This window comes from Mustelus asterias, chromosome 1, assembly GCF_964213995.1.
Source record: "Mustelus asterias chromosome 1, sMusAst1.hap1.1, whole genome shotgun sequence".
NCBI lineage: Eukaryota > Metazoa > Chordata > Chondrichthyes > Carcharhiniformes > Triakidae > Mustelus > Mustelus asterias.
In genome coordinates, this window is record NC_135801.1 from 132,131,414 (window position 1) to 132,145,519 (window position 14,106).

The 14,106-nt window shown below is 41.5% G+C and overlaps 1 protein-coding gene across 1 annotated transcript in view; it reads right to left on the reverse strand.

Annotated features, from left to right (window-relative positions):
* The window catches only part of mtrex (Mtr4 exosome RNA helicase), a 77,758-nt gene extending 63,883 nt beyond the window's left edge, over positions 1-13,875 (reverse strand). The window contains exons 1-4 of the mRNA XM_078239818.1: positions 13,757-13,875; positions 5,799-5,939; positions 3,317-3,383; positions 302-364 (exon numbers count right to left, since the gene is read on the reverse strand). Coding sequence (XP_078095944.1) covers positions 302-364; positions 3,317-3,383; positions 5,799-5,939; positions 13,757-13,854 — 369 coding nt within the window. The 5' untranslated portion in view covers positions 13,855-13,875. The remainder of the gene's footprint in view (positions 1-301; positions 365-3,316; positions 3,384-5,798; positions 5,940-13,756) is intronic.
* Positions 13,876-14,106: the final 231 nt, after the last annotated feature.

The window sequence follows — 14,106 nt, forward strand, 5'->3', positions numbered from 1 at the left end:
TCTGAAGATATTAAAAGCAAGAAATTGCTATTTTTAAACTTTAAGCAAATTTACCTATGTGGAGAAATCTCTTTCAGAAGATCCAACAGTTTAGAGTATCAGGGCATAATTTCCTCCTTAACTCCCCAATTGTGCAATACATACATGCAGATAAAGAATTTCATAGTGAGTTAATCCCTCGTTACATTCACGTCAAGACAGGTTACTGAAGTGACAAAATGGCTTCTATAGACAGCAGCACAAATCCTCATCTCTATTAGAGTAGATTAACAAGCATGTAGAAAGTTGATGCAGACTATACCTTTGCTGCTTTTCCAGCTCGGGGTTTTAGTTGCTGATATTCATCGCACATTGGAATGGCCACCTGAAATTAGGCAAATAAGCATTAAATTAATTATTGTAATTCCAAAGTGGAAATTATCAAGGCCCACTTCAAAGCTCAGTGCACAAGATTAAAACATTTAAATCTGAATAAAAATAGTTAAAAAAATTCAAAGTGAGATAGGTTGAAAAACATCTGCCCATTTTGTTTGATCGAATGGTATATTGCAAAATTCACTAGGACCTAAGATACAAGTACAGCAATAGAGAAGTGTCTAACATTTATGAAGGAGTAATATTTTATCATACAGCTCTCTCCAAAGTAGTAATATTCTTTCTAACAATTAAGTAACCAAAAATATATAGTTCTCAAACGCCAGTGATAGTTGATTATTCCTCTGTCCTTACTTTTCTGTTTTTTTGCTGGGAATTTTTCACTTTGCTGCTCTTGCTGATTTCTATTCTACTCCATTGCTGAATGATCGTATTTTCCTGCACCTACTGACTCCACTCACTTTTCAGAACTGCTTAGCCACCATTAGTTTGACTGCATCTTCTTACTGCTGCTTCCTAATCTACACAAATCTTATGAATTAATCTTTAACTGTGCCCGGCTCCAACACTGTCAATCTGAAGGTTTCAATGGACCTACCTTGCATTAAGTTGATCTTTCTCTACACCCTAGCTATGACTATAATACTACATTCTGCACTCTTTCATTTCCTTCTCTATGAACGGTATGCTTTGTCAGTATAGCACACAAGAAACAATACATGTGACAATAATAAATCAAATCAAATCACTGCTGAACCCCTGGTTTTTTGATGAGCATCGGAGTCACTACTACTCACCTCTGCTGGACCCCCAAATTAATCTTTGTTGGTTCATGGTCAACCATCCATGAAACCTTCATCTCTCTATTTCACAAGGCAAACACAGCCTTAATTAAAATATTTGCATGCGCCCTGGTTTTGACAGAAACTTAGCTCACAGTTGGCTGACTTACTGAAGTCCCTGCAACCACTCCCCATCATCTATCTATCCCACCAAATTGTGAGATGGAGTTTTAACGCCTCAACATCAAATCTCACTTTGATCTGTCCCCACCACTCCTCCCGACTCTAGCATCTTCTCCTTTGAGTATTTCATCTTGTTTCACTGCCCTTCATCTTTCGTTTGAAATGATCATTCTTGTTATCTTCCCACCAAGATACAGCACTCACATCATGCTGGATTGAATTTACACCTCTTTGTAGCGTCAGAAAACTGGTGCAGTGTTGGCTGGAAACTATCAAACTGAGAATGACCACTCCACAAAAGGCAACAGTCCCATGAAAAATACTGCACAACGGGGTCTCTCCCATAAAAGGTGCCCTGAATGGCTCTCAGTCTCCCAACATCTCAAACTTCAAATTCTCATTCTTGGAACTTCATTTGTGATTTTGCCACTCCCTATTTCTGTAACCTTCTCCAGCCAAACACATCCTCCTCATATGGATCTGTTTCTCTGACTGCAGCACCCCAACAGTAGTAGCAGCACTATTCTTTCAAATTCTGTGATGGGACCCCTGCGCCTCCCCCTCATTTAAAGAGGCTCCTGAGAGACAATCTATTTGACAAAGTGTTTAGTCATCTCTCTGTTTATTCATCCCTCTGAATAGTTGCTTATTTGGTTAGGCATTCATTTTTGTCCGATTATGACCCTGTGAAGTGCCATAGGACATTTTTCTTTGTTCAGGGTATTATATAAATGTAAGCTATTGCTGCTGATTGTCAACCCCAACCATACCAGCTGGTTCCTTACGCTAATAGCACAATATTATATCAGTATCTTCTCTACATTTGTATCAGTAACAAGTACAAAAAGTCAAGTTTGAACAAAATGATGTAAAATTTAGACCTTAACATGCAAAATGCATTTGGACATTTAAATATTTACATTACAGATTGTATCAGTTAGGATTATATTCGCTGGAGTTAAGAAGAATGACGGGGGAATCTCATAGAAACCTACAAAATTCCAACAGGACTAAACAGTAGATGCAGGAAGATGCCCCCGATGGCAGAGAAGTCCAGAACCAGGGGTCGCACTCTAAAGATAAGGGGTAAACCATTGAGGACTGAGATGAGGAGAAATTTCTCCATCCAGGGAACGGTGAGCCTGCGGAATTCACGACCATAGGAAGCAGTTTAGGCCAAAGCATTGTATGTTTTCAAGAAGGAGTTAGATATAGCTCCTGGGGCTATATGTCAATGGATATGGGGGGAAAACAGGAACAAGTTATTGAGTTGCATGATGTATGACAGAGTAAGCTCAAAGGGCCAAATGGCCTGTTCTTGTTTTCTATGTTTCTATATAACTCAGTATCTTAATGCAAGTTCTAAACAATCTCAATGTACGAATCATAGTTCACTGTCTAACAAGGACTGCAATATACTGTTGCTTTAAATTGTATCCGACACGCAAAGGGAAATTTTAGACTCTTGGGAGTCTGTGTCAAGGAATGGTGTTTGGTATTAATGGCATGGGAAAATAAAAATATACAATATGTAATTTAGCAACTTTCTTTTAGTCAAGAATATACAGTAAAGTCCTAGAAGAATAAAGGCAGCAGACACATGGGAACACCACCACCTGGAAGGTCCCCTCCAAGTCACACACCATCCTGACTTGGAATTAGATCATTGTTCCTTCACTGTTGGTGGGTCAAATTCCTGGAACTCCCTTCCTCACAGCACTGAGAGTATTGCCACATGGACTGTAATGGTTCAAGAAGACAGCACACTATCATCATCTCGAGGACAATTAGAGATGGGCAATAAATGCGGGCCTAGCCAATGAAGACCACATTCTATGAATGAATAAATAAAAAAGATGGCCACATATACCTTTCACAAGTATTTAATAATTATATTGAGTGTTTTATCAAGTTAATTTCACCCCAATAATCAAAGTTGAGAACAAAGAAGAAACCAATTATTTTAGGCCACTCACCTCATGGTTACATCCCTCTATTGTATCAACTTGTTCCACCTTCACTTTGGGCATCAAGTCTGCAAGACTAAGTTACCAAAACGTTAACAGGCATGCTGCACCCAAATGTTACAATTAAATGTCATTACATAAAAATTTAACACCAATGTGCTAAGTGAAATAGTCAAATCAACTTTAAAAACAAGCTATTAAAGATGTAGATTATTTCAGTATTTGTGCTTTCATAATTACCAATGATAAGCTTTTGCAGTAGACAACTAATATCTCTTGAGTTCTGTTCATGTTAAAATATATTTTCTAGCCGTGACTGATTATGTCCCACCATGTACAAAGACCCAACTCTTCCATGCATGTGCTAAAATGTCACAAATGTTGTTGCAGAAGATTATCATTTAACACAGTGGAGTAAATGCATCCCAAAACATGTTTCCCTGACCCTACAATAATGATGTGAAGATGCCGGCGTTGGACTGGGGTGAACACAGTAAGAGTTTTAACAACACCAGGTTAAAGTCCAACAGGTTTATTTGGTAGCAAATACCATTAGCTTTCGGAGCACTGCTCCTTCGTCAGATGGAGTGGATAATGAGCAGAGGTTAGCAGATATACTTAAGTTTCTACTCTTAATTTTTAAAAACTGAATGCACTAGTCCACCAAATATACATCCAATTGTATGAAAGCTGTTTTTCACTTAGTTTATGATTATTTTTAACAAGCACAAGATATTGGATGGCATGTAGTTTACACCTGACCTTGACTTGGGCCATGAATCTAACCTTTATGCAGAATCTTTCAACCTGAGTTGTTGCTCTCTAGGTTGTATTTATTTCTATATTTTTTGCTGCGCAGATGAAGGATGGGAGGGGTAAAAAGTCTCTTCATTCTCGACTGGTTGTCTTTTTTTTAATAAACACAAACACCGTACAAAACAATGTTCCTTGGTGCTGGATTTCTGTCGGATAACCGGTGTTAACATGCTGAGGCATGCAGCTTCAGAAAGGCAGCAGTAGTACCATTACAAAAGTCAAGTTTTCTGCGCATAAACAGCACATTTCCTCCATGCCAAAAATGCAACCAATAGCTTTATCCAAACTTAGGGACGAGTTTATGGTTCTAAACCTTTCTGCAAATGTTTAAGACATGAACGACTTACAGAAATGTTCAAAACAAAAACTCAGCCTAAGATGACTGATAAATCTATTGCAACTGTCTTCAGTATCAAGAGATACAATCTCCTCCATATGAAAAAAATTGTGAAATCAATTCCGAAAACTTAACATGCTTCTGCTGATTTTCAGGGATCAGCTTTGCCATGTCAAGGCCAGTGCTGTACTAGTATTCTGACACACAGTCAATGAGAATGGTATTGTTCAATCTGGCACAATATGAGTAGCCATAAGTAGAGTGCTGTTAAATGCAGCATTTTGCTATGGTTACATATTAACACATGTACAAACTATTCTCAGATGTGCAGCACAAAGATCAGAATGCAAACTTATTTTGTGCTCTCACATGAGCCATGTGGATGGCAGTTAAAAAAAAGGTAGCAAGTGATACACTGGGGATTTAAGCAGCCCATGGGTCATTCAGGGGAGACTGTGGTGATGGAAACAGACTAGTAATCCATAGGTCCAGACTAATGCTCTGCGGATGTGGGGTAAAATCTCATTATGGCAGCTGGTGGAAATTTGAATTCAGTTAATGAATCTTGAATATAAAGCTAATCTCAATAATGGCGGTGACAAAACTGTCATTGATCGTCATAACAACCTCTTGGGTTGACTAATGTACTTTAGGGAAGGAAATCTGCCATCTTTATTTGGCCTGGCCTAGATGAGAATCCAGAACTACAGCAATGTGGTTGACTCTTAACTGCTGTTTGAAACGATCGAGCAAGCCACTCAGTTCAAGGGCAGCAAATGCTCGCCTTGCCACCGATGCCCACTTCCCATGAAAAATTAAAGAAAAAATCCACCTGGTCCGCCATCACCACCCATTCCAACATCTGGAACCATTTCAAAATGGAATTGGAAAAGCTGACAAATTTAAAAGCAACTCATCATGGAGTTAAAACAAAAACTGAAAATGCTGAAAGAACTCAGCAGGTCTGACAGCATCTGTGGAGAATAGAGCCATCATTTTGTGTCAGGATGGCCCTTCGTCAGAGCTGACGAAGGGTCATCCTGTCTCGAAACATTGGTTCTATTCTCTCTCCAGACCTGCTGAGTTTTTCCAGCATTTTCTCTTCTTGTTTCAGATTCCAGCAACTGCAGTATTTTGCCTTTATAATCATGGAGTCACTCGGTTTTAGTTTTCACAGGAAAACAAATGAAATTCACTAAGTTAAAGCTAAGCATGTTTAACAATTAGAAACCATTTAGAAGAATGTGTGTGTTGTGCCGAATATTTTGCTTTGAATATTGTTAACTGCAGTTATTTGTTTTGTTTCAGGCATGCTGTGATTTGTAAAGAAATGCTTACTTAATTTCCTCAGTGGACACAACCTCAAGTTTGGGTTTTTTTCCAAACAATACATCATCTGGATTGTCAGACTCTACTTCACGCTTGTTCTTCACAGAGGAAACTGCATTAGCTCCTTCAGCAACTCCAGCAACGGTCTTCCTACAAGAGACAAATATTAAAAAGTCATCAACATTTTAAAAATAATTCGGTTTTAATCTACGCAATATTTAAGCGATTGAGTTCTTAAAAAGCTGACAGTATGATTTCCTTGATGGATACGAAACATTTTGAATATCAGTGTTTGTAATGAGCAAAAGGAATTCCATTAATCCCGCAAGGCAAGAAAAAAATCACGATACTTGATGCTTGTCACATAAAAAGCTATTCAACCTGGCATATTAATACAGTCTTGTAACAACTTCAGTTAAAAAGCACAGAACAGCACCTGAACCCAGTTGAATCTTATCATTCCTCTACACATTACAGAAAGTACTGTGCAAATTTTGACAGCAGAAGGTAAACATGAGAAGCAATTATTGTTTTTTGCCAAAGCTAATCAAACACAGAAAGAAGGTCCTGTCTTGACATTGAAGCAAAGCAGGGTGACTCACTGAGCATAGCAGTCACACACCACCTAGTTTCTACAACAGAGTGAAAATCCAGCGCAGCAACACATCTGGTTTGCAAAGTGCTCAAGAGGGATTCTAGACGTGTTAGAAACCTACGAGGTATAATTTACATGTCACAAGTTGAGATTTTCCCTTTACTGCTCCTTAAATATTTAAATTTCTATCCTTTGGGAAGCAGCGGTAGACATGCATGCATCCAATGATGCAAAGAGCTCACTCTTCATCAGGACAGCTGAAGTTCAGCTAGGCAGGAACCAAAAAAGGCATAAAATTTCCAGGAGACTTGCACAATTCAAGCAGTACATCTAGGGCATTGGGTTTGTCTTAGTGTGAAAGTTCTAGGGAATTAGGTGCAAGTGAATGATGCCATTGGGCCTTTGTGTTAATCCATCACTACTCTTGCTAAAACTGTGCAAGATTCATCATTGTTCCACCTGAACCAAAATCAATAGTAATTGTTAATTTGCTAGCTTTACAGTCTTCTCATTGTAGGTACTTGAAATGAAAAGTAATAATACAGGTGCATGTGCAGAAATTAAAATAAACATGAAATCAGCAAGACAAAGAGAGGACATGAAAAACGATTGGCAAATAAAATTAAGGAAAATCCAAAAATGTTTTAGAAATACATAAAGAGCAAGAAAATAACTAAGGAAACAGCGGGGCTGATTGGAGACGAAAATGATTACGCGTGTGTGGAGGTGGAAAATGTGGGTGTGATTCTTGATGAAAACCTTGCCTCTTGCTTCACGAGAGAGAGGGCAATGCTGCAGGCATTGTAGTGCAAGAGGAAGAACATAGTGTCTGGAATAAACATAGTGAGAGGAAATATTCAGGACTTCAGCAACATTGAAAATAGATAAATCGCTGGGCCTGAATGAAACGCAGCCCAGACTTTATTAAAAGGGGCACTGAGTACAAGGAGAACATGCTCAACTAATCCAAGACCTCAGCTGGAGTATTGTGTGCAGTTCTGGGTGCCAGGAAGGATGTGAATGCATTGGAAAGAAGACAGAAGAGGTTTACAAGAATGCTTCCAAGGATGAGAAACTTCAGTTGAGGATAGATCGGAGAAGTTGGGAATGTTCTCCTTGAAGAGAAGGCGGCTAATAGGAAATTTGAAAGAGATGAGGTGGAGTGTAGATAGGGAGAAACTGCTCCCACTCGTAAAAGGATCAAGAATGAGAGGGCACAGATTTAAAATGATTTGCAAAAGAAGCAAATGTGATGTGAGAAAAAACTTCTGCAGACAAGAAGTGTTTTGGATCTGGTACGCATTGCCTGCATGGTGGCGGCAGGGCCAACTGAGGCATCAGGAGGACATTCGATGATTATTTAAAAGAAACAACGTGCAGGGGTACAGGACAAAGGCAGGGGAATGGCACTAAGTCATCATGCTCATTCAAAGTAAAAGTAAAGTTTATTTATCAGTCACAAGTCAGGCGTACATTAACACTGCAATGAAGTTAGAGTGAAATTCTCCGAGTGAGCCGGTGTAAAAATGATGAGCCAAATGGCCTCCTCCTGAACCGTAACAATTCTGCGAAGTGGGTCAATGGGAACTCAAAAATCTTTTTAAAAGTTATCAGCCACGACAGGAATTGTGACAAGTGGCTGGTGGATTCTCCCCTTCTCTCAGCTGAGGACTCATTGCCTCAGTTCTGTCACATGCCATCTCCAAAATTAAAGAGATGCACTCTTTTGCCTGCATCACTCTATTCTAGTTGAATATGGCTTTCCTTCTTGACCCCCCACCATATTCGCAATTATAAACGTTCCAGAGACTTGGGCATTTTGTCATCCTTTCAAAATTGCCATCATCACCCCATCAAAAGGAAATCATCCCTCGGCTCCACTGCAATTGCAAAGCAAGATGCCATCACCAATCTTTTTTCTCTCCAAGATCCTAGACTATAACCCATGCCAGACGTGCCCCACTTTTTCAAACCTATTTGATTTCCGCCCATCAGCTTCCAGCCACTCCTACAACATCACAATCTTGATAATTAATGTCACAAAAGGCTTTATCAGCAATTATCTCTTCTCATCCACCTTTCTGCCACTTGCAGCATATTTGACCATACCGTCCTCCCACTACGTCTCTCCTCTACCCTTGCTCTCCAGTTCTATGAGACTATATTCACCTGGTTGCACGATTATCCAACAGTAACCAACCATTACTTCTGTTTTCATCCCCACACAGTGGCTCTACTCTGAATTTCCCTATGCATTTTGGTGATTCATTTTGAGAGGACTAACAAAGCAAAGGAATGTAAATGCAAGGAGGTTATGATAGAGCTGTATAAAATGTTCATTAGGCCACAACGAGAGTACCGTGGGCAGTTCTGGCTGCTACACTAGATGAAGGATATGAATGTACTAGAAAGGCTGAGGCTGTTTTCCTTAGACCAGAGAAGCTGGAAGGGGGAACCTGATTGAGGTGTACAAAATGATGATGGACACAGATAGGGTAGATAGAGAGAAACGCTCCCCTGAGTAGAGAGGTCCATAAACAGGGGGCTTAGATTTAAACTAATGAACAAGAGATTTAGAGGGCATTTGAGGGAAAACTTTTTCACTAAGAGAATGCTGAGAATCTGGAACTCTCTGTCTGAAAACATGGTAGTTTTTTAAAAGTTTATTTATTATCACAAGTCGGCTTAATTAACACTGCAATTAAGTTACTGTGAAAATCTCCTAGTCGCCACACTTTGGCACCTGTTCAGTGAATTTAGCATGGTCAATGTGCCTAATCTGCACATCTTTGGACTATGGGAGGAAACCAATGCAGATACAGGGAGAACGTGCAGACTCCACGCAGACAGTGACCCAAGCCGGGAATCGAACCTGGGACCCTGGCACTGAGAGGCAGCAGTACTAACCACTGTGCTGTCCAAGAGGCAGAAAACCTCATGACAGAGTCAGATAAAGACAGAGTAAAAAACAGTAGGAAAGGGAAAAAGAAATGTTAAAAGCGATCACCTTAAGGTTTTGTACCTGAATACTCGGAACATTCAAAACAAAATGGATGAATTAGTTACACAGATAGATGTAAAAGGGTATGATATAGTTGGTATTACGGAGACGTGGCTCCAAGATGACCAAGGATGGGAACTAAGCAATGAGGGCTATTCAGTGTTTAGGAAGGACAGACGGAAAGGAAAAGGTGATGGAGTTGCATTGTTGATCAAAGATGATATTGATATGATGTTGAGAAAAGATATTAGCAAAGATTATGTGGAATCTATATGGGTTGAGTTAAGAAACAACAAGGGGCAAAATACATTGGTGGGAGTGGTATACAGGCTACCAAACTGTCATGATGTCAGGAAAAGCGTTAGACAAGAGATCAGAGATGCATGTGTTAAAGGAACACCTGTGATTATGGGCAACTTTAATCTGCATATAGATTGGGAGAATCAAATTAGTCATAGAAGAGGAATTTCTGGAGTGCATACAGGATGGTTTTCTGGAGCTATACGTTGAGGAACCAATAAGGGAGTAGGCCTTCTTGGACTGGGTGTTGTGCAATGAGAAAGGATTAGTTGGCAATCTAGTTGTGAGAGAATCCTTGGGGACGAGTTTTGATGTCCTTATCTGAAGAAGGATGTCCTTGCTATAGAAGGGATATAGTGATCTAGGAAATTGGATCAGGAATTGGCTAGCGGATAGGAAACAGAGGGTGGTGGTTGATAGTAAATATTCATCATGGAGTGCGGTTACAAGTGGTGTACCTCAGGGATCTGTTTTGGGGCCACTGCTGTTTGTAATATTTATTAATGATCTGGATGAGGGTATAGTTGGGTGGATTAGCAAATTTGCTGATGACACCAAAGTCGGTGGTGTGGTAGACAGTGAGGAAGGGTGTCGTAGTTTGCAGGAAGACTTAGACAGGTTGCAAAGTTGGGCCGAGAGGTGGCGGATGGAGTTTAATGCGGAGAAGTGTGAGGTAATTCACTTTGGTAGGAATAACAGATGTGTTGAGTATAGGGCTAACGGGAGGACTTTGAATAGTGTGGAGGAGCAGAGGGATCTAGGTGTATGTGTGCATAGATCCCTGAAAGTTGGGAATCAAGTAGATAAGGTTGTTAAGAAGGCATATGGTGTCTTGGCGTTTATTGGTAGGGGGATTGAATTTAGGAGTCGTAGCGTTATGTTGCAACTGTACACAACTCTGGTGCGGCCGCACTTGGAGTACTGTGTGCAGTTCTGGTCCCCACATTACAGGAAGGATGTGGAGGCTTTGGAGAGGGTGCAGAGGAGGTTTACCAGGATGTTGCCTGGTATGGAGGGGAGATCCTATGAGGAGAGGCTGAGGGATTTGGGATTGTTTTCGCTGGAAAGGCGGCGGCTAAGAGGGGATCTTATTGAAACATATAAGATGATTAGAGGTTTAGATAGGGTGGATAGTGATAGCCTTTTTCCTCTGATGGAGAAATCCAGCACGAGGGGGCATGGCTTTAAATTGAGGGGGGGTAGTTATAGAACCGATGTCAGGGGTAGGTTCTTTACCCAGAGGGTGGTGAGGGATTGGAATGCCCTGCCAGCATCAGTAGTAAATGCGCCTAGTTTGGGGGCGTTTAAGAGATCCGTAGATAGGTTCATGGACGAAAAGAAATTGGTTTAGGTTGGAGGGTCACAGTTTTTTTTTTAACTGGTCGGTGCAACATCGTGGGCCGAAGGGCCTGTTCTGCGCTGTAATGTTCTATGTTCTATGAAGGTTTGCCAGACTGATTCCTAGGATGGCGAGTCTGTCATATGAGGAGACGCGAAGTTGGTTAGGATTATAGACATTGGAGTTTCGAAGAGTGAGAGGGGATCTCACAGAAACTTCTAACAGGGTTAGACAGGGTAGATTCAGAAAGAATGCTCCCAATGGCGGGGGAGTCCAGAACTAGGGGTCATAGTTTGAGGATAGGGGTAAACCTTTTGGAACTGAGGTGAGGATTTCTTCATCCAGAGAATGGAGAGTATGTGGAACTCACTACCACGGAAAGTAGTTGAGGCCAAAATGATGTCTGAGTTCAAGAAGAAATTAGATATAGCTCTTGGGACTAAAGGGATCAAGGGATATTGGGGGGAAGGGGGGAATCAGGAATTTGATCAGCCATGATCAAACTGAATGGTGGGACAGACTCAAAGGGCTGAATTGCCTTCTGCTTCTAGTTTCTGTTTCTATTTAAGAAGCATTTAGATAAGTATTTAAAACACCACTGCATACAAGACTCCGGACCAAGTGCTGGAAAATGGAATTAGAATAGATAGGAGCTTGATGGCTCGCACAGACATGATGGCTGAAGGGCCCATTTCTGTATGACTCGATATACCTTTCAGTCTCTTTATCCTCTTTTTCAGCACCTCTCCTAATCCCTCTGGTGCGAAATATTCATTTCCTTCCCATGAATCAGCTTGGAACTACTTCCACAATCAAGATACTGCATAAATCCAAGTAACTGTGCCACTTTAATGTTAATTCAAACAGTACAGCTGGTGGGTCAATTAAATAAATACATCACATGGTACAGGACTAAAATAGTAGAGCAAAAAAATGCAGAGAATAGAATTTTGTTCTGGTCTAAGTTAACTAATTTGAAACTGTTGGCAGTCAGGCTATTATGATTTGTTTTACTGACTGGGAACTTGGGAGCAGAGTAAAATAACCAGGTTCTTTCTTTTAGACAGGTGAATGTGTGAGGTGGGAAAGTACAGGTTCAGATATGGCTTTGACCACCAAGTACTGATGAATAATGGTCACAAGTATTTCAGCCCATTCACTGGAACATGCAACTGTCTTCCATTTTGAGTAGTTGTAGAATCACAGGGCAGTTTCAGCAGAGGAGGAGGCCATTCAGCGCATCTAATCTCCATTATCTCTCCCAAAAATTTCTATCCCCTTCGCCTAGAAATATATTTCCTTTCAGGAACTTATCCAAATCCTCTTGGAAAATCAGAATTGGATCTTTCTCCACCAAACTCTCAGGCAGTACATTCCAGATGCTAACCACTTGCTGCATAAACCAAACATTTTTTCCTCACGTTCCTGTTTGTAATACCATACATGTTTGCAACTGTACACAACTCTGGTGCGGCCGCACTTGGAGTACTGTGTGCAGTTCTGGTCCCCACATTACAGGAAGGATGTGGAGGCTTTGGAGAGGGTGCAGAGGAGGTTTACCAGGATGTTGCCTGGTATGGAGGGGAGATCCTATGAGGAGAGGCTGAGGGATTTGGGATTGTTTTCGCTGGAAAGGCGGCGGCTAAGAGGGGATCTTATTGAAACATATAAGATGATTAGAGGTTTAGATAGGGTGGATAGTGATAGCCTTTTTCCTCTGATGGAGAAATCCAGCACGAGGGGGCATGGCTTTAAATTGAGGGGGGGTAGTTATAGAACCGATGTCAGGGGTAGGTTCTTTACCCAGAGGGTGGTGAGGGATTGGAATGCCCTGCCAGCATCAGTAGTAAATGCGCCTAGTTTGGGGGCGTTTAAGAGATCCGTAGATAGGTTCATGGACGAAAAGAAATTGGTTTAGGTTGGAGGGTCACAGTTTTTTTTTTAACTGGTCGGTGCAACATCGTGGGCCGAAGGGCCTGTTCTGCGCTGTAATGTTCTATGTTCTATAACTCTGTTGTCAATTTCTTTCTGTGCTAACACATGGGACCTCACATCCATCTAGAAATCCCAATCCCACTGCATGCTCCAAATCATTTACAATTAGTTGTTTCCTGCACCTCTTGCCCCAAACCTTAACCCATGTCCCCATGTCATTCTATCCGCAAATGGACAGTTTTTCCTTGTCATCCTTATCAAATCACCTCCCAATCTCCTTTGCCCCAAGGAATAAAAATCCCAGCTTCCCCAGACTAACCTTGTAGCCAAATTCCCTCAACCATTCTGGTAAATCTCCCCTATTCCAGGCCCCCCTCAAAGACCCTCAGAGGCGATCCAAGTGGTTTCAAAAAGGAAACTGCATTGGACACTTGCGGGAAATAAATGTGCACAGGGCTGCATGGATGGAGTTGAGGAATGGGACTGACTGGACTGCTCTCCAGTGAGCGGGAATGGCCCTGATTCTCCCTCTGACTCCCCCATCACCATAAGAAGTCACAACACCAGGTTAAAATCCAACAGGTTTATTTGGTAGCACAAGCCACTACCAAATAAGCCTGTTGGACTTTAACCTGGTGTGTTGAGACTTCTTACTGTGTTTACCCCAGTCCAACGCCGGCATCTCCACATCATGTCCTCCGTCACCACCCATCCTGAGAGCAGCAAGCGGCGCGCCAGGGGAGCTCTGCCACCGGCCCTCCCGGGTTTGCTTTAACATTGATACCAGTCTTCCTCACCCTATTTTCACCCCGCCGCCACCATCGCCTCCTTTAGCCTTTTTGGACGATTCATCCTCGAACACGCTGAACAGATCATCGCCGAACGCGTCCGCCATCTTTCCTCAACTACCCGCAATGCCTCGAGTGAGTGAACGGCGGCCGCAAACAGTCAAACTGCGCGGAGCGCGATTCCCCTGCTCAGTTCAAAATGAAGAGTCAGTACAGATCAACATCCTCTCAAATCTTCCAAATGCCATTCAGTGAAAATCACTCCCCTGCAATGTCATTCGTTGTGGGCCGCATTCCACAGTTGAAAATCACTCTTGCTGATCTTCTTCTCCCAGAGAATTAAACAATTGTTTTTGGGA